The 20,428-nt window shown below is 39.2% G+C and overlaps 2 protein-coding genes across 6 annotated transcripts in view; one reads left to right on the plus strand and one right to left on the minus strand.

Moving 5' to 3' along the window:
* Window positions 1-487: 487 nt before the first annotated feature.
* LOC146375275 (dual specificity protein phosphatase 19-like) lies at window positions 488-20,075 on the minus strand. Of its 2 annotated transcripts, none has more exons than XM_084949348.1 (5): window positions 19,498-20,075; window positions 17,488-17,740; window positions 9,731-9,777; window positions 7,418-7,570; window positions 488-1,295 (listed from the first exon to the last, which is right to left on the minus strand). In XM_084949348.1, exons 2-5 carry the CDS (start codon window positions 17,714-17,716, stop codon window positions 1,113-1,115), a joined length of 612 nt encoding a protein of 203 aa, XP_084805474.1. In that variant the 5' UTR covers window positions 17,717-17,740; window positions 19,498-20,075; the 3' UTR covers window positions 488-1,112. The 2 variants fall into 2 exon arrangements, with proteins under 2 accessions (XP_084805474.1, XP_084805475.1); XM_084949349.1 differs by lacking the exon at window positions 19,498-20,075 and adding an exon at window positions 17,946-18,159.
* Window positions 18,911-20,428, plus strand: part of nckap1 (NCK-associated protein 1) — a 39,708-nt gene continuing 38,190 nt past the window's right edge. For all 4 annotated transcript variants that reach the window (XM_084949344.1, XM_084949345.1, XM_084949346.1 and 1 more), the window contains exon 1: window positions 18,911-19,255. In XM_084949344.1, coding sequence (XP_084805470.1) covers window positions 19,148-19,255 — 108 coding nt within the window. In that variant the 5' untranslated portion in view covers window positions 18,911-19,147. The remainder of the gene's footprint in view (window positions 19,256-20,428) is intronic.

Raw genomic sequence — 20,428 nt, forward strand, 5'->3', positions numbered from 1 at the left:
ACACACATCTGGCCTGTAGCCTTTATATCCATTCAAACGGTGAACATTAGGATATAATACTTTTGTGTGCTGTGTGTTTGCAGTGTTAGGAGCTCACCCCAGCGGTATTTGTCGATTAGCATGCGAGCCAACTGGATTCTCCCTCATTATCTAACAAGCTAATTACAAGCTAATTATTTCAGGAGAGCGGGGTTAGCACATCAACTTTGCAAAGTTGTGAAATTGATAGAGACAACGCTGCAGTGAGGGCAATCATTATAATTGATGGTGTACTTGTTTGTGTAGTTGAGAAAGGTATCAAGTAGTACCTCAGGAAAACTGGTGCGTCTTTAATTAGAAGACAATCTATACTGCAAAGCAAATAGCTGTGTCTAACATTAACAAATCAAATAGTACGTCAATTTCCCAGTAGAGCTTTAAACATATTTTTTCAACTGTATTACAAAGAGACAATGCTGAGGTTTAAAAATAACACACTTACTAGCACTAGGCATGCAAATGTTTATTACTTATTGGCAGATTCATTTACATAAAAATCAAAACTGCAATGTTTCAAGGGGAGCCGCATGTAAAATCAAATGCTCATGTTCTTCCTCTGCCCTGTAGACATATTTGTCTTTTCAGACTGTTTTAGTGTGAGTCAAACAGTTTGGGAGATACTGACTACAGAAATGTCTGCTGTTTCTTACTATAATGGAATTAAATGGCAGTTGCCATATGGTGTTGTAATGAAGACTTAAAACACTCAGAGGCGATGTCTCGTTCCAGAAATATTGGCCTGGTTAGGCAGGCCATGTCATTTTATAAAGGAACTATCTTGTTTTTGCTTTCTACATCTGCCAACCTAAACAAGCATGCAGCTAGCTAACACTGCAGCTCAACACCGTAGGACACCCGTCACCCTGTCACAAGCATGAGCGTCATTAGAAGTAGCTGAAAACTATCTCCTGGAAAGTGAAATGGTTGGTGAGTGTAATTGAGTAGAAAGAAAATAGTTCCCACATAAAAATGTTTGTGATGTTATCACAGGGCAAAGACTTCCCATTAGTGCTCCAGTTATAATTTTGATTTTGTCACACAGTTTTAAAAGCAAAAAACAGACTTTTAGTCCCTTAGGATTTGTATTTCTGTAACTGCTGATAAAAGCCGGGGTTTGGGCGAATCGATGGCCTCGCCAGCTTAACCTGGCTGTATGCATCATCAAATGAAAGCTCCTCCCTCAGCATCAGATACCCAATCACGATGGAGGAAGAGCGGGACACGCCAGCGTTACAGTGGACCAGCACCACACCGCCCTGTGGAAAGAGAATCTGACTGTAAGACCAAAAACAGACACAGTAAACATTAAGAAAAGTCAGGATTTCACATCTCGACTTCAATCATTAAAATTACTAAAGAAAATATATAACACTGTAAACATCAAATTGGTCAGTTTCAAACAACCATTTAGCCATTTACAAGATCAGTTTGAAGCTTTAAGGCATTTAAAAACCATGAAAACGAGTACACAGTTATTCAAAACAATTATCTGTTTCTTAGCAAGTCTTAAAAGTAGAAACAACGTCAGGTGCTGGGTCTGTGACCAAGCATTTTCAGTTTATTTTGTATTTTTGATTTCTTATTCTTCTTAGTCTTATTCTAGTTTAGGTTTCCAGTCTATTCTTGTCTTCTGTGTCAGTATGTCATGTGTTTCTTGTCCGCGTGTTTCATGTTGTCAAGCCTGTGTTGTCATATCTAAGTCTCTCCATGTTTCCTGTTTTATTTTGAAAGTCTTGTGTTTCTTTGTTCAATGTGTTTAGTTTTACTCTATCCCTGTGCCGTTGTTATGTTAATTTGTGTCAGCTGTTTCCTCATGTGTTTCCACTTCCCCTTAACACCTCCTGTGTGTATTTAGTCTGTGTGTTTTCATTCACTGTTTGTCAGGTTGTCTGTGTTTCCTCCCATCAAGTTCCGTGTACTTCATGATTCTGCTCAGGTTGTGTTCTTGTTGGTTTTTTTTCCTCATCACAGTTTCTCGCACGTTCCTAGTCAGAATCATGTTCATATCTGTTGTCATAGTTATTATAGTTACCACAGTTTAATTTCCCCAGTTTAGGTTTTACTTTAGTTTTCGCCCCTGTTCGCTTTTTGCTTTATTTTTGTACTCATGTTTAATCAGCCTGAATAAACGGCTCGCCTTTTATTTGAAACGCAGTTCCGTCTCCTTCCGTGTCTGCAATTGGGTCCCACTATTCACTCAAGACACAGTCAGCTCCTGCTGACAGCGGCAAACAATCTCATATGAACAACAAGACTTTACACGGTATTCATTTAACAAAAATCAATGCAGATGCCAAAATGCAGGAGTGTGCGAGAAACTAAGACCATCTTTAGCACCATTTGTTTTCTCTAGGACTTTTTGTGGAACAATTTTGGCCCAATTTTGTTCTTTGTCCCGTCACAGCATTTCAATTGGGTTGAGGTGTACACTTTGGTTTTAAGCTTCCCTGTGAATTAGAAGGGTGAATAGCAGTCAGCTGCTGGTAATCAGATGCACCTGATGAACTGATGATCAGAAAGTGTGACCACCTCTATAAATGCACGTTTCATCTGCAGCATTCTCGTGTGTGTTAACATGATGCAAAGGAGGACAGACATCGGCAATTATGTTAAAGAAGCAACTGTTGCTGCCCATCAATCTGGGAAGGGCTTTAAGGCCATTTCCAAAGAATTTTACGTCCATTATTCCACAATGAACAAGATCATTCTTCTGCAAAGGATCTAATTATTTTTTATTATATCCTGACATGTGAAACCTTAGAAATGAAAGATATGCTTTCTTAGACATGCTTTCTTTTTCACATGACCGTATGGCTGAGATTTCTACTCCCACTTCAGTAAAGCAGAGTTAAGTAAAAGCATTACACTGAAGTACAAGAGTGACTCTAAGTTCACAAAGATCACTTTGTCTCTAAAGAAGAAATCTGTCTACTAAAACAAAATTTTAAAAAGAATTTGAATGGTATAAATAAAACTTGGATTCACAAAAGATTTTCATACGACGATTTCTCTTAATGTTAGCGCACAAAGTGAGCTTTTTGTGTGGCCACATACCGGTCGTGAGTAAAGGTGAATAAACGTTTTTATGCTATTTATTAAAGCTTAAAGATAAATTTCACTGTATTTTGTACCTGTTATTTTCTGATTCCTTAATATTCCTGAAGGAGCATTAGACGGATGATGTAGAGCAAGTTGAGAGAGAGTAAATCTGCGTCTGGGACTGTGTGAGAATGTGTCAAAAAATTTGCACTGTGATACATATTAATGTTGATGTAATTATTTTACTGCCTAAAGTGCCTTGGTGGAAATATTTTTTAAAAGTCTAGCCACATCTTTAGACAATGCGTGCAGGCCCACGGCTCACTTCTGAAGCTCAGTGTATTGACACTTTTTTGTCTCTTTTATTCACAGCGAAATCTCCCGTCGCAGAATGAAGTCTCTTTCCAGGCTGAAATTAAGTGGAACTGAACGTGTGAGTGCAGTTTTGATTTTTACTGTCCATCAGTACCCAGGAAGGAGAGGATATTTAAATGATCTTGCTGCAAGTGGCATGCTATCAGAGTGCTTTCTTTTTTTTTTAAAAATATAACAATATCCAGCAGTTCCACTGGGAAAAATACAATTTATTGAAGTGCACACAGAACAATATCTGTATTGTGCTGTATAAGACCTCTCTTTTATAAGTTTCCATCTTTCAAAATGGTTGATCTGCCCTTATAATATCTGTGCTGGTGTCTTCAGTCAGCATTGTTACATATTAGGTCTTGTTTTCCTTCTTTACAAAAGAAAACTACAGAAAACTTCTGCAGACTGAAAATTGCCTGAGCTACATAATCCATCACAGCAAACACAGAGACTTAATTTGGTTTTGTCAGTGTTTCTTGTTTTGCTGTTATTTCATTGCGCTCCAGTTGAGTGTTTTCATATCAGCGCTCACATCACATTATGTTCTGCTTACGGTCAATCTCCAGACACACACACACACACACACACACACACACACACACAAGCAGAAAGAGATGCAAGTCTGTGCCAGGAAATAATCCCTTAAAAAGTATTTCATACAACATGTAAAATCACTGAGGAGAAAATTGAGTTAAAGCACAGAAAATGTTACTTTGCAGACTACATTAGATGACCCTAGCATAAGCTTTTAAAAGGTAATCAGGCCTGCTACCTCACCTTTGTGCTGAGTTGCAGATAACTGCCTCCTGTAGATGTGTGTAAATGCATCACAGTGAGGCAGCAGAATAGCTGTGTGCGCACACTGACATGTTAAATTAGCCAGCACATATGAAAGAAGGCATTTTCAGGCTGCATGAATCTCCTCAGGGAAGGTAGATGCAGGAGTTTTTAAATAGATCAGATTTTCTTTTTTTATGTTGGTGTTGTTTTTCATTTTCATTTAATCTGGCAAAACCATAAAAGCTGGCGAGTTTGTCCTTTATATGTACCAATCAGCCACAACATTAAAACCACCTGCTTAATACTGTGCATCGTTCCCTCTGCCTGCCAAATCAGCTCTGACCTGTTAAGGCATGAACTCCACAGACATCTGAAGCTGTCAGGCACCGAGACATTAGCAGCAGATCCTTTAATTCCTCTAGGTTGCAAGGTGGGGTTTGAGACCTGGGAAATAGCGAAGCCAAGTCGACACCATGGGTGCCTTGTCATGATCCTGAAATCATTTGTAATTTCGGTTTGCAGAACAGTTGCATTATCAAGCTCAGAGAGGCCACAAGAGTCGCAAAAAGGGTGTACATAGACACCAGTGTCCAGGCAGGCGGTAACGCACACGGACTGATCATCTACTTGATAATACAGAAGCTAAAATAATAAATCTTATTTATTATCTGATCTAATAATAAGAGGAAGCTCGTTCAACAGCGGTGCAACTAAAACGGCAACAATGTGGATCCCCTTCATTTTAAGCCTGGACCGTGGAATCTGTGGCAGCCATTGATTTTCTGATCCGAAGGGTTCGGGCGCAGAAACGGGGTTAAGAGTTCTGAGATATTAAGTGGAGCCATACCATGTAGTGGTTTAAAAGCAATCAATAAAATCCTAAATTGGATTCTGTAGGAATGGGAAGCCAGGGTAATTCTGCGAGGACTGGAGTAATGTGTTCGATGGGTTTGTGAAGAGCTTTGCTGCAGTGTTTTGTACTAACTATAGACGACCAACTGCTGCATCATTGAGGCACGTGCGAATGAACTGTGCTATTTTAATGAGCAGGAATTGATTGTGGGTAAAATGTCCTGTAACATGAAATTTAAAAAATTTTAACAGAGCATTTTCAATACAGCATTTCTAAGCATACTAATTTTTTTTTTAATTTTTCTTGGAAAACATCAGTTTTATTTTCACACAATTACAACAACAAAAAATACCAGGGTGAATATTATTACCCCCCTGATAAACTGACCTTTTTATTGAGCCATAGAACAAACCTCTGCTGTGCAAAGATGTGATTGAACTTTGTAATGCTCAAAGCTTTTAAAATCAAGTTAAAACTTTCACTGTACTCGCAGTATAAAAACATCAGCAAGGGTTTGAGTTGTCACTTGAGAAAGCACCTTGCCAAAAACAAAAGAAATCAGCTTAGACTTGAGAAAAAGAATTATTGATGCTCACAAAGGAGGAGATGGATATACAAAGTTATCACAGCATTTTCAAGTGCCAAGAACAGGAGTGAGAAGTATCATCACGAAATTCAAAGACAGCCACAAAGTACAGAACAAGCCTGACAGAGGTAGGAAGCAAAAGATTTCAAAGACTCTGGAATGAAAACTGGTGAAAGATGTGTCTAAAGACCCCAGAACAACTGCCAAGACTAGTGAATGGCAAATCAGGGATTGTAGTCACAGAGAAGACAATCACTAGAACCCTTCACAGGAATAGACTGCAAGGCAGCAGACCAACAAAACTCCACTTCTGCACTTCAAGCCAGACTGAAATATGTTAACGATAACCTGGAGAAACATTATGCTTACTGGAAGCGCGCCCTTTAGTCCGATGAGACGAAACTAGAGCTCTTATGTTTGGAGAAAGAAGGAAGAGGCGTAACACTGTCCCCACAGTGAAATATGGTGGTGGAAGTATTATGCTGTGGTGAAGCTTCAGTGCATCTGGAACTGGGAATCTCATCAAGATGGAAGAAAACAGAAAGAAAGAAGAAGATGTGGAGATTTTGAAAGAAAACTTCAAGCAGTCTGCAGAAAAATTGGGTCTGGTTCATCAGCCTTCATCAGTTGTTTTTTCACAATTTAGGAATAATTTAATCAGAAATCAACATTATCTACCCAAAACATGCACCTGGTGAAGTCCAAGGTGAATGCTACTGACAAAGTCCTGACTTGTATCCCACTGAAAATAGTTGAGGTAAACTGAAGACCAATGTCCATGCCAGAAGACCATCAAATCTGAAGAAGCTTGAGATATTGGCCAAAGAAAAATGGGTAGGGAAAGCTGATGGTGTGCGACACTCGTTGAAGCAAAAAAGGATACACAATTGACTATTAACATCATCATTAGAAACCATTTTGTTTGTGTGAGGAAGTAAAATAATGTAAGCTGTCAAAATAAAAGTAGCATGTTTGGGAAAAGCCGGTTTAAATATTGCTTGCTTTTTTTAGTCTCTGGGAAGAAAATTAGCCCAACGTCCATTATTCCATGGCCCAGTTCTGATGCTCTTGTGTTCACTGCAGGCATCGTTGGTGATGGACAACGAGAAGCATGGGTGGGCACCGTGACCACTCTGCAGATACACAGGTATCTGTGATCCTGTTGACATTCACCAGCCCTCCCGCCTTGGCCCACTTATGGTAAGTACATGGAATAAAGAATTAAGGGGCAAGGGGAGTAGGGGTAATATTCCCAGAATAACTCCGATTTTAGATCTAGATTAAAGTTATAAATTCACATGAAAGAAAATGCACATACGTATTGATAAAAAACAACAGCTTTCTTAAGTTTTCTTAAAAGGGATTTTTGGTTAGATGTCTGATATAAAGTTTGTGGATAATAAAGGCTGCAGACATTTAAAGTTATTAAAAGCGTGACATTAAATGCATTAATGTCACGCCTTTTAGCCTAACATCAGTCTTTCATGTCTTGCGATTGCATTTTATGCTTCAAAAAGATATTGGAGAAATTTGTGGAGTTCATCTTGCTGAACACAAATTGTAAGTGTCAAAAACTTTACATCCCATAGGGTTTATTTCTGTAATAATCATAAGTTTATGGATAGTCAGTTGAGCCAAAGCAATGCCAGCCTCTGGGTTGGCCTGCAAAGAACATCATCTCTGCAGAACTCTGCCGCCATAACTGCCATCCACGTATAGAAGTGGATGACTTTATTCTAACTGTGTGTACGTACCTGTTCCCGAGTCTGATCTATGAAGGAGCTGCACTCCTCGAAGTAGGAAGTGATCTCGGTTTCTGGGAGGTCCAGGATCTGGAGCGTCTTATAGACCATCTTATCTGGGAACAGGTTATCGACTCCATATGCAACATTTAGCACATGAGATACCTGACAGAGGGGACATGGGGAAGAGGGAGTGGGTGCAGAGACATGAAACTCCTTGAGCAAATGACCCCTGAGCATTGACTTGCTTTAAAAGCTCTTTTTGCCTTGACAGAAGAGTAAGAGAGATATTCTGTCAGCCATATTGATGACATGACACAAGCTGAATGTGACTGAGAGAGGGCAGAGGCACAGGGAGAAAGAAGGAAAGGGGAGAGAGATGGAGAGGAAAGGGTGAGGAAAGCAAGAGGGAGCGAGTGTAGGCAGGGAAGAAGACAGATGGCTCCAATTCATTTTGCAGTATCTGTCTACTCTCACTTAAATTTAGCTTACCTCAGAGGGCTAAATTCTCTCCTCCGTTACATCTCAGTGTCGCACTAATGTGCTCTGCTTTTAGACTACTTGTATCATCTAACATCCTCTTCCGCGTTAAGAGACAAGTTAGGCGTTACACTATATTTTTTATTATTGACAACAAATCCCATTAAAGGCCAAAATCAACAGTGAAATGATCCTTCTCGGAAGTATTGTGTGTGTATCAAAGTCTGATAAATCTCATTCCAGTATGCCACAGAGCTATATTATTGCCTAAAAAGTATTAAAAACATATCAAACACACACAGTGTGGTTTATTTTCTGTCCTGCTGCTACAGTAAATACTTCCACACTTAATATATATAAATCTGTAGCTGTAAATAGTCCCAACAGATGTACTCATTCCTCCTATTTAAGTAATGTTGGCTAAAAGTGAAAGTGAGCCTCGTTTTAGAGAAGTTTTGAGTCTTGCCACACAAGGTAAAAAGAAACATAGTAATCAATGTTAATTGATTGAGCTTTTAAAATATCCCTGTATGTTCCGATTAGATACATAATAATTTTTTCATTATTACAGATATTCCTTGGTGGATAAAAGGCACTTTTGACAAACCACAGTTAAGTAGTTGCTGCCTACAGTGGATTTTCAAAATAAAGAAAATGACATAAGGCACAATGATGATAAATAATAGAATTATGTCTGCATGCTAAATGTCTGGCTTTTGACATCCACGTGGGAGTTTTTTGTAGATGGAGAAGTGAAATTGCAAATGCAGTTAGACTTCAAGCAGTAGAAAATGTGCCTGCAATAATCCAGACAACCAGAGAGTTGATCACTATCAAAACCACGACTACAGGAAACCAACCAAGCACCAGACGTCTGCTGGGTGCTGTTTTCTTTGGCTAAACCTGCCTGGAGCAACTAGGCCTTTAAAAACACATTACATCAAAATATGACATTTTTAGAGTGTGTCTTTAGTTTTACTGATATTTGATCAACCCAGCATCTAGTACAGACAGACAAACTATTGAAGGATGGCAATAGTTTGACAAAACACGCTTCTGTCATTTATATACATCAACGTGTGACTTAGGGTTCTAACCGGGTAATGGATGGTTTGTGCCGAGGTTTGCAAAGCTGCCTCCTGGCTAAAAGTAGGAATCTGTAGGTTGTCTCATGATTGTCCATAGGAGTTCTAAAAATAAGACTACTCTTCACCTTTCAGATTTTAACCAAATCTGCTTTCCAGTATATTCTTGCTGGGTTGGGAAATGGACGTTCTACTCTCTGTAGCATCATATCTATAATATGTCCGTTTTACAGTGAGTAGATCTGACATTCTGCCAGTCTCAATGTGAGATTTACCAACAAAATACTCCACTGCAGTGTTTAAAGGCATTGTTCTACTGGTAAGAGCAGGTTTTTATAAAGTGCCTTTGGGCAGGCTGTCAAATCTCCTGAGTTTAATAGCTATCTAAGAAAACCTGAATTTAGACAGCCAAGGTTTCATCCTAGAAACAGGAAGTGAAGGTATTCGTAATCTCTCCAATTCATCATCCTGAGACTGCACAGGCAGCAATATGCCCATGCCTGGGAGCAGCCACTGCAGAGAAGGACTAGTCACATTTCACTGATGTGGAGGAGCAGCGCTGAGACTTACTGTAATCATTTACTCCCTCTACTGTGCTAAACTGTCACTGCATGAGTCATGAAGCTCCTCTGGCTATTCGCTGGCTGCTGCTGACCCACAGGAAAGCTCAGCTACATAGTTGCCTCTAATCTCATGTCACTACACATGCTATCACAACAAAGCAAGGGCATGCCCGCCCTATTGATCCCTCTGTACTGACCTTATATCTCTGCAGGGTGTCAATGTCGTGGGCTGCATCCTGAGAGCCTGAAAAGACAGAAACAACTCGATAAGAAGGCAGACAGATGGGGCATGCATCTGCCTACCAAGTGTGTTTAAATAAAGCTTCCTGTAGCATGATGATAATTCCTCAGCCGTAAAACTGCTTAAACCAATTTAATAATAGAAATATTTTCAGCACACCGTGTTTATTTACACCTCTGAGAAGTAAAATGTACCATTTGGTCATATTTCTTTACTGGGGTGCTGCTTTTTTGAGTAAAACTTGAATTTTCACAACTAAAAGCAATGCCAGACACTGTGACTGAATGATCTAAAGAAGTGACTTTGGGCTGTGGGGAAACAAGGCAAGGTATTTTCTGGCATTTAATAGATTACAGATGATCAAACAGACCAGGAAACAGCCACTATCTCATGAAAAGGACACCTTTGACCCTATCGATATGAGGATGTTTTAAAGCGGTGCCAAGTTTTGCAGGGAAAGCAAAAGCTGAAGGATATCAGCAACAATATCACTTCGTAAGAAAACATGCAGACACAAAACCCTTTTTGAACAGCCGCAATACCAAGCGGGGAAGATATCAGTCAGCAAAAACCAAGAGCAAAACGGCTTAAAGCTACAGAAAAAATCTGGGATAGGAATCAGATGATTTGTGTATGTAGTCACACTCGACTAGGCTTAAAAACTGCTGAAATATAGTAGTTATTCAGAGTTATCTGTCACTGCAGAGAAGGAAGTGCATGATTCTTTTTGCGAGAAGAGACATTTTCATGACAATAAACCTTCATCAGCAAAATTTGGAAAGAAATAATGCAGCATAGAGTGTAGGTGGAAAACTGCATTATTATCATCATCATTATTATTATTATTATTATTATTATTATTATTATTATTATTCTATGCATATACATAAATTAGCAGACATATATTCACTATCACTCTCCCACTCACAAACCCTTTTAATTGTTACTTTACTATAGCTGCTGCTCACTTGTCCCCACCTAAATCACCTTACTGTATCTAAAATAAATGGAACTGATCATGTTCATCAACTGAACACAGGGAGGGACTGAGAACAAGTCAGGGTGGATCATGGGACATTTGAATATTTAGTCAGAAACAGAAAATCGGTGCGTATATTTAAGCTTATAAGCAGCGCTGTGGAGTCATCCATATGAAGTTACATGCAAAATAACACAATGAGCAAGGCTGATAATTGAAAAGCATCGAAACCCATTTTGCTAATTGGGAAACCAAATATTTAGATTCTTTACATAAGTAAATGGAATACTACAAAAGTTTTGGCAATCACATACAATGTATGTACTGTGACTGTTTGCATTACTTTATTTGTATATCATGGTAATGGATTCATTAATGTGTATATTACTTTAATGTTGCAGTAGGAGATGATTTTAATTACTATGTATGTATATTAATTACTGTATATTGCCTGAAACTTTCAACTGTAATAACAGAGAATTGTATAGTAGCAGATTTATAGTTTAAAATTAGCAAAATAGTAATTATTTAAAGCTTGAAAGTAATGGTATGAAGAACAAAAACAGTATTTGCATCCAAAAACTGTTAAGTAGAATGACCTGGAAATACAAGTACTGTAAAGTACTTGAGTAAATGTAGTCAGTTTACACGTCACTAGTGGCGCTATCTTTACCAGTGGTGATAGCACATGCATGTATGTGACATGTGGGCTACTTTGTGTTTGTGGTGGTGTTGCTTTTTTGTTCCTTTGCGTATGCCACAGGAAATACACACATTCATTTAAAGAATATTTTTGTAGTGCCATTTCTGAGTTTTGTAAATTGTCATGCATACATTTTTCATCATGGTCAGAGGAACTGTAGGAGAAGGGGCAGGTAGGATGTTAGCCCCTTTCACAGAGCTGGAGCCGAGGAAAGGGTAGTGATCAAGGCAGTGGCTTTACCCTTTCCAGTACAAGTCAGTCTTTTAACCAGTGAACATTCCACTGACGTGCATACGAAGGATGTGAGAATAACTGAAAGCAAATTACTCCAGGGTGAACTAAGACCAAAGCAAGAAAGAAATCACAGCTAGCTTTCTAAGGCAAACCAAATCAGACAATCAGCATATGAGGGAAGCCTTTATGAGGAACACTTACAAAACCTGTTGAAGTGAAGGCAGTGAAAGAATTCTGTCCCTACTAAACTGGCTCATTCCTCAGGGTCTGTTTTTGAAAGGGAGCAAACCCCCCTGGGCCAGCCTCTTCCTACGGAGCTCTGAAGTTGATTCAAAAAGGACCAAAATCAGAGAGAATAAATTAAAATATCTCCACACAAATGACAGCAAGTGGAAAATATGGTGTTGACCATACAGGGGTGATTTTAATAAAGATAATCTTTAATTAAAAAAAGATATTCCGCCGCCCTTGCCATTCTAGAGCTCCAGGCGGTGCCCTGTCCCTGCCTCTCTGCTAGTGGCAGGGACCAACACACTACTTACCCCGACTGATTTATTATCATTACTTGTAGCCGTGATGGAGGTGGTAAGAGTGATTACTTTGGCATTTTTTCCACCACCTTCCCACCCCTTCTGATGCAACTCCCTGGTCAGACATTGTGGGACACAAGCAGGTATAGATATAATGATTCAGTCTTGTTTGTCTTGTATTTGTTTTGTGTCTCCTCAATATCCTTGACCATACTTATTGTTTTGTAGGCAATAAAGTAAAAAACAAAAAGGCAACAGCACTCAGTTTCAACTGAGAAAGGAAATCACGCAGGGAGACAGTTAAAATGGAGCAATGATCTCTTTCCATTTGTCAAATAACTCCTCATGAAGACAGCAGTGGAAGTCTTGAGTAGCAGGAGCTGGGTAATTATGTGAGGGAGACATATGGGCAGGAAGCAGAATATGATGGAAGCACTTGCTCCAGACTTCCCACGGTGGATTCTCAGCTTACTGTCTTCAAAGTAGCAACATTTGCACTCTTTGCATTAGCCAATCCACTTAACTCATGGTGCTGAGATGCACATCTAAAGCCAAAGGATTGAGCGTGTGTTTGGAAATAAGCCTGCTCCAGCCCATATGTCTCATCAGTATAAAAGGAGACGATTTACAGTGACACATCTGTGAAAGGATGCCAGGATTTTTAGAGCACTTTTTAAATAAGAGTCTGACAGGGGACCTTGTTCAGCGAGTCTGCTAAAGAAGAGTAGACAGATGTCCATCATATTTTTAGTGGTGTGTGGCAGATGTTATTAGAAAATCAATAGACTCAGTGTGCTGGTGTTATTAAAGCAGAGGTATGTTTTTGCTTTAACTTATAATAAATTATTATTATTGCACAGTATAATAGCCCACTGAATATTAATGTGGTCAACAATTAGACTGGCTCTCACCGAGAAGAGGAAAACACTTTTATTTCCTGTAGTTTTCCCCACGTAGCTGACATGGTGGAAAGTGGAAACAAAGTAACGGTGGATACAATCCGCCAAAAGAAAACGAGCTCTGTTGTTAAAAGGGAAGGCATAAGGTGAAGTGGTAGAATCACAGAAACCAAAAGTAAAATAAAAGCGAGTATCAAATTAATGGAGAGAGCTCCCCAACATGAGAGGGTTCAAAAACAGTGTTTAGTTGTTACTGTTTCTGTTGTAACAATTACTGCACAGGGGATGAAGACACATTAAAGTTAGGCCCCAGTTGCGAGGTTAAAATGTGTAATGCACGATTATCTGCCAGCTGGTTTTTGGCCACTACTGCAAAATCAATCGCTAAAGCCTCATTTATGCAGACCTAGAGAGCTGTCTGTGAACCCAAAGCAACACAACATACCACTGGCTAAAGAAACTCGAGAACAGATGAGAACCAAAGTGATCTATCAGTCTGGAATGGGTGACAAAGCCATTTCAAGGAGAAAACTGATAGTGAACCTTCCCAGGAGAAGTCGGCCTATGAAGATTACAACAAGAACGCGCCCACAACTCATCCAGGAGGTCACAAAAGAACCCAGAACTGCAATAAATGAAATCATCATTGAAAAAATGTATTTTGTATTTACTCGGGTTATCAGTGTCTAATATTAAAATTTGTTTGATGGCCTGAAACATTCTAGTGTGACAAATATCACAAAAAACAAGGAAGTCAGGAAGGAGAGAAATACTTTCTTTCATCACTGTACATTTCCCCCGTAGCAACTGAGGGTGCCAGAGCGTCACCAACTGGTCTCCAGGCCTGTGTGACTGAGGTTTTGCCACTTTCATTTTTTAGTTGGCAGACTTTGCCCCAAAACCTTTAAATTAAGTCGATACTTCTTCTATTGATTTTCACTGCATTTCCATTTAGTTATTTTTGTATATCATTATTACATGTTGCTGCTTATCAGTGAAAATTGTATCTGTGTTTTTAATTGGTAAGGGAGAATCCTCCCTTAGAGCGACATGTACCATGAAAAAAAACTGCAGATCATCCCAATGAATACCCCGCACACACACAGAGAATAACTTCTCTGCTCTTGCCTGCAGATGTTGTTGTAGATGCATTTAAATCAATAATGGGGAAAAAAAGAGTCCATTTTTATTCTAAAAATAATGCGATTTGGTAAAAATGTGTCTTAATCGATTGCTATTTTTTATATTTTTATCTCCATCCTGTCTCTCAAAAACTAGAAGAGGAACAATCTTTGCCTCCATAGATCAGATGCACTACACACGGTCATTTTTAGGTCTCCAGATAAAGGAAGGGAATTTCTCCTACAGTATGTGTGTGAGGGATTTTTCCTGAAGACTTTTTTTGGGCGTTTCTTTTCAAAAGATGTTCAAGGCCACAGTCAAAGAAAAATAATGTTAGTTTAAGCCAGTGGCTGTAATACTACTACTACTAATAAAAATGAGAATAATAAATTGCATTTATTGAATTATTTAAAGTAAAATGTTCTGTTTCAAGATTCCAAAGTTGCTCATATGAGATATTTCCTATGTTTTATTACCTTCAGTCAAACACAAATCAGTTCAACATTGTATTTGCTTGAAAGATCAAAAATATTAAGCACCAGCACATAGCTAGACTGGAAACGGGGATGCCGTCAGCCTTTCTACGCGTTAAAAATAGAAGCCCAACAAACTTTCTACAGCACTAGAGACATTTGGGTTAAATGAAAAACACGCAAACCTGTAAGTTGGAACGCTTTGAAAGACTTTTAGTAGGTAGTTTATATTAATTTTAGAATGTTGCCAGGCATACTATTATACTATGACTCTTCTTTGGCTATAGCTTCATATTAAATGCATCTAAAGGTCATTTCCATGACCTGACACTCTGCAAGAAATATAAAATCGTAAAACGTTTTTTTTGTTTGCTTTTTTTTAACTGATATTGTGGCGATATAGGAGCTGGTTTAAATTGGATGATATCTATGTGTATGTCAAAATATAATAACTGTCAGTGGATTGTAGCCAGAGGACAGCAACACATTATAAATATTAGCAATATCACAGCATCACGCCAAAGACAACTGAGGGAGTCTGCACAAAGCCTTCAGAGAGGAACTCGCCTCCAGCCTGACAGAGCTGTACTGTACTCTATTTACAGAATATACAATGAAAATCTGTCACAAGAGCACTGAAAAAAACAGAGATACTCTCACAAAATATCAGAGAACTATTAACACATGCCCTGTTATCCTGTACCAGTGTGATAACAGGTTGATGTGACCACTGAGGTACTTTGGGGAATGAAAACAGGTTTTAATGTTTGAAGCGCATGGATCACTGTATGGAAGAGAGTCACCTCTGTTGAGCCAGACAGATGTAATATTTTATTGATCCCTGCTGAGAAACTCTCTCGTCGATTGTTTCTCGCAGTGAGGTCAAAGCGCAGCGTTAGTTACAGATGTAACTAACAGCACCTCAGAGCAGGGTGGGAATTCAATGTCAAGCTCAAGGACGTTTCAGGATGGATACATGCTGACATGTGGAAAGCTGCATCCTCCAGCTAAACGGGCAAGTCAACATTTATCTTTGGACAAATTGAAAATTAACAACAATGATTTATCCATTATTAGGAATTAGAAATGTTAAGTCATTGCCACAGTAACTGGATCTGCACAGAGACATTATAAGAGTCCTGAATTTAAATCTGGGGGAAGGTTCAGCAACAGTAAAGATGGTGGTAGAGGTAAAATGTCCATGTGAAAAAAAAAGCTTTTTAAAATCTTGTTTTGGGGCAAAATCACCAAAATGTTTGAGCATTTTTCTTAGATTTGACTGATGAAGAAGTTTGATCCATACAAACATAAATCAACTTCTCATTTGTGTCCATGTTATACCATTTACTGTATATTGAATCCTGCTATGAAACGCCTGTGTGCTGTCCAGTTGTATCACTGTGTGAAAAGCATGGCTAATATTCCAGTAAATGTACCATTAGAGAGTGGGTGACATGCATCCTGCATGCTCTGTCCAGGCAGCTTCTTCATGTAAAGTACACAAAGAGTACTTCCAGAAGTGCATATGCTTCTGAAGTGGACTATTTTCTCCCAAGTGTTAGATGTGACAAAGGAGAAGCGTGGAAAATATCTGGCGCTTATTCTCCTCAAATTGTTTGTTCACGTGTGAAAACTGAGGGACGCTGCATGCTCATACAATAACTTGTCAGTTACAACAGAGCCACATGACTCAGAGTTATTCAACCCCGCTGCCCTAAAGAACGCTTTATATATATATATATATATAAATGTTTGCACAGCTGAAGGCCCTTACTACGCGCCTGTGATGGTTTTACTTTAACTATGTTGTTTTACACAGGTTAGCCTCACAGCAAGGAGGTCCTGGTTTGAATCCACCATCTGACCGAGGCCATTCTGTCTTGACTTTTTTATGGCTTTAGCTTTGATAGGGCCAGTGAAGACTGACAGGAAAGTGGAGGGAAAAGAGAGGGGAAGACATGCAGCAAAGGGCCGCAGGTTGGACTCGAACCCGGGTCATCCGCTCTCAGCCTTGCGGCATATGATCGCCTGCTCATTCCAGCGATCTCAACCGGCGCACCACACTAGACTCTTTTAAGACTCAGAAGCCAATAGGTGAAATCGACTGAGGAAACTGAGCAATTATGCTTGACAGGATATTGACTTACAAATCACAAGATAGCCACATACCCTGTTTTATCACTAATTTTACGCTAAACTGGATGACAATTTAGAAAATGACCATCATGCTCTGTTAAATGAGTCTTGAACCTAGCGACTGAGACCACAAACCCATCAGGAAAGGGTTTACTGAGCTTACAGAAAAGGTGAGAAGTAGGGCTGTTTTTCCATAGACTTCTAAACAACTTGAATTCTTTTTGCCCCCTGCCAGCCATGAGAAAGAATACAGGTTTACAACACTTCTGCAGCTACTTTACTTGTTAGACCCAGATACTGTGTCAATTTCTGTTGAACCTATGCATATTCCCAGATTCACTGTTTTCTGTTGAGGGTTACTAAAATAGATTTGCATGCTTTAATATTCAAAATGCAAAACTGCTGACACTCTGTGTAATCAGCAGACAGCGATGAGAGATTTCTGTGTTATGTTTTGTGAAAATATTGGTGCATATCAGACAATCTATATGCAGATATATACGTGTGATAGGCCAATAGGTCAACTGCTAATAATGCCCAACAGATATATCGATCTGGTTCTAGAATAGGGCAATCATGTGGTGGGATTAGCACTGAAAAAAAAAAGCATTTGTAAGAATGGTGCTACAGAGATTACCCAGCAGGAGGAACGGTCTGACGACACCAACTTGGAGGTCCAGGCTGTTATCTTCTACAAATCCACACCCATTTCCATCCTCCAGCTCTTCAACCAGCTCCACATCTCCCTCTCCTCCATCACTCCTCCTCTCCAGCAGCTTTTTGCCTGTCACTGTGGTAACACGCGTGCACTGTTTCTTCAGTCGGTCTTTCGCGAAGCCGTGGATCTCCTGAGCCAGTGAATGCATCTCAACAAAGTTTACAGGACTCGCCTGAAACATGCAAACGTATATTTAGCTGAAGCATTAAGTTTGTAATTGATTTGTTAAGTATTGGTAATGTATAGTTACACAAACTAGGCTAAAACTGTGTATGCCACAAGAAATGTTAAACTGAAAAGGGAAGGCACTGTAACAAGTGAAGCTGATGTCTGAATGTAAACACATCACACGTTAGTTTCTCTACTTTTGCACTAACCTGGTTTAAATGGACTGGATTCAATCAAATTTCCGCAAAAGATTAGACCGCTGCTGCCTTAAAAGGGCTTTATGCCATCGCTGCAATAGAATCTCACATTATCACAGCTTTATTTTTTTTAATACAAGATAAAAAAAAAAATTTAAAAAACGAAACAATCTGTGAGAAAGTAAGCTCCTGCGACTGACAGCTGAATCGGAAGCTACGTCACAATGTGATGCGTTCAAATGCTCAAAATAAAATAGTAAATTTGTTAGCTTTTTAAAGGCCTGGTTTGACTGCTAGAAAATTATACTTCTACTTAATATTTTTTATCTCTGTTTATTGCATTTATTTTGATTTTGAACTATTTTTCATCTTATTTTTTTGCCCTGTCATATTCTATTTGATTTTATTGAGTCATATACTCTTCTACTTATTTTTTAATAGCTGCAAGGAGCAGAGGTAGTGATAGTGAAACCTGCTATGACATATGATTAGGAGATGATGGCACAAACAGAAAGGACAGGAGGTTGAGCTGGAGGTGGCAGAGTTGAAGATGCTAAGATTTTCACTGGGTGTGACCAGGATGATCAGGATTTTTTTTATTTATTTTTTTTAAACGAGTACATCTCAGGGACAGTTCTGGTTGAAGGGTTTGGAGAAAACCCTTAGAAAGGCAAGGATGAGATGGTTTTGATATGTACAGAGGAGTAGTGGATATAATGGAAAAAGAATGTTGAAGATAGAGCTGCCAAGCAGGAGGAAAAAAGAGCCCAGGGAAGGGAACATACAGACGGTTGGTGTGACAGACCCATATTCTACTTATTTAAACTACTTTGTTATAAGCTGTTAATGTTTAGCTGGTGTACCAAATGAATTTGCCAACTTCTGTTATAAAAAAAAATCTTAGCATCATCTGGAAGTATACACCAAGTGTTTAAAATAAAAAAAAATTAACGAGGGTCCCTGAACGCAGCATTAGCCAGCCTCGTTGTGAAAACCAGGACAACTCCTCATCCAGGGAACGAAAAAAAAGAAAAACAGGCAGGGAGACGGTGGGGTGGAGTACAGGAAGCTGGTTGAACATGGGCGAAATTTAATCTTATAACGACATAAATCACAGTTTCCATTTCTTCCCTATTTTTACGGAACAAGACTGCGGAGATTTGTGGAATTTTTACTGGATTGCTTTGGAGATTTAGGCGAACAGCGAGGAGAAGATGTCTCGGGGAGTGATCCAGCCCAGCCAGCAGAAACTGGCAGAAAAACTCACCATCCTCAACGACAGAGGCATCGGGATGCTGACCCGTGTTTACAATATCAAAAAGGTTCGCACACACACGCAAGGCTGTGCCCCCCACTGATCGCATACAAGTCTTTGAACAGATTTTTTTTTTTTTTTTTTTTACGGACATCCCAAATTAACATCAGGGAGATATATGGGATTAGCTAGCACTGATTGCTACTCTCACGGCATGAGCAGTTAGAAGATTTTTAGGTCTCATTTTAGACATTAGGCATTATTATTATTTTACTAACTGCGTGTTTATGTGCGTCAAACAACACTTACGTTATCCCTTTGGCATCCCTGGAAGCAGGTTGTGGGCACAGCTAGCCACTAGCTGTCACGTTAGCTTGCGGTAAAGCTGGCCATTGGATTTAGGACGTGAACTGATTTTCGGTTAGATTAATCAAAATAGGAGTTGATTGTAATGGGTAGCGCGATAAACAAAAAGAACCGAAACAGCCAAACAAGCCCCTTAAATCCCTGGGCCTGCGTTAGTTAGCTGCCGTCGTTGGCCGCTATAATGGCGGCGGCTGCTAGTTAAGCTAACCACTGCTAATGAAGCTAGGAGTCGGGCGTCGTCTCCCCTCCACCAAGAGCTTAAACACCAAACTCCAGCTGCAGGCAGCCTGTTAGTTCACCCCAGTCACTGACATATACATAACCGAACTCGATGCTTTTTTTCAGACCTAGCTGGCAGGTACCTAGTTTAGCTGGGTACACTAATTGTGAAAAAAATGAAGCGAAAGTAACGAGTAAAGTCGGTTAATTGGACGTTCGGTTGTTATTTTCAACTGATTACCGAACAAATATTTATGATACAACCAGAATCTAATTTTTTATATATATGCTGGTCAATGATAAACGAATGGTTTCATTTGCACCCTAGCTGTATCCAGCAGGCGTTTTGCTTGACTGCATAAATGCTATGCAGTTTGACATCTGTCCAATAAGGTTTTCATGGGTTAATGTTAATCTTTAAAGACACGTAATGTAAAAGTATGTATTTAAAAGGAGCTAAAAAACCACAAAGGTAAATAAAGCTATCAAGAGATCATTTAGAAACCATCAGCATGACTTCATGTCAAAAACGGCTGTGTGTTGTGATAGAGAGGTATCAGCTGAAACTAAACTAGGGTAAAGCCTTACTTTCACATAATACCAGTTTGTACCTGCCATTTATTTAACCAGGCAAGTTATTAAATTTTTTTTCTTA

The sequence above is a fragment of the Perissodus microlepis genome, chromosome 13, assembly GCF_051167445.1.
Source record: "Perissodus microlepis isolate ML-2025 ecotype Zambia chromosome 13, ASM5116744v1, whole genome shotgun sequence".
NCBI classification, from domain to species: domain Eukaryota; kingdom Metazoa; phylum Chordata; class Actinopteri; order Cichliformes; family Cichlidae; genus Perissodus; species Perissodus microlepis.

Bases quoted from the DNA above. Each gene is read 5' to 3' on its own strand.
- LOC146375275 (XM_084949348.1), bottom strand. From the start codon at position 17,716: ATGCATTCACTGGCTCAGGAGATCCACGGCTTCGCGAAAGACCGACTG. The intron at 7,571-9,730 runs GTCAGTACAGAG...CCCCTCTGTCAG, and splicing joins ACACCCTGCAGAGATATAAG to GTATCTCATGTGCTAAATGT. The intron at 1,296-7,417 runs GTACGTACACAC...CTCTTTCCACAG, and splicing joins TAGATCAGACTCGGGAACAG to GGCGGTGTGGTGCTGGTCCA.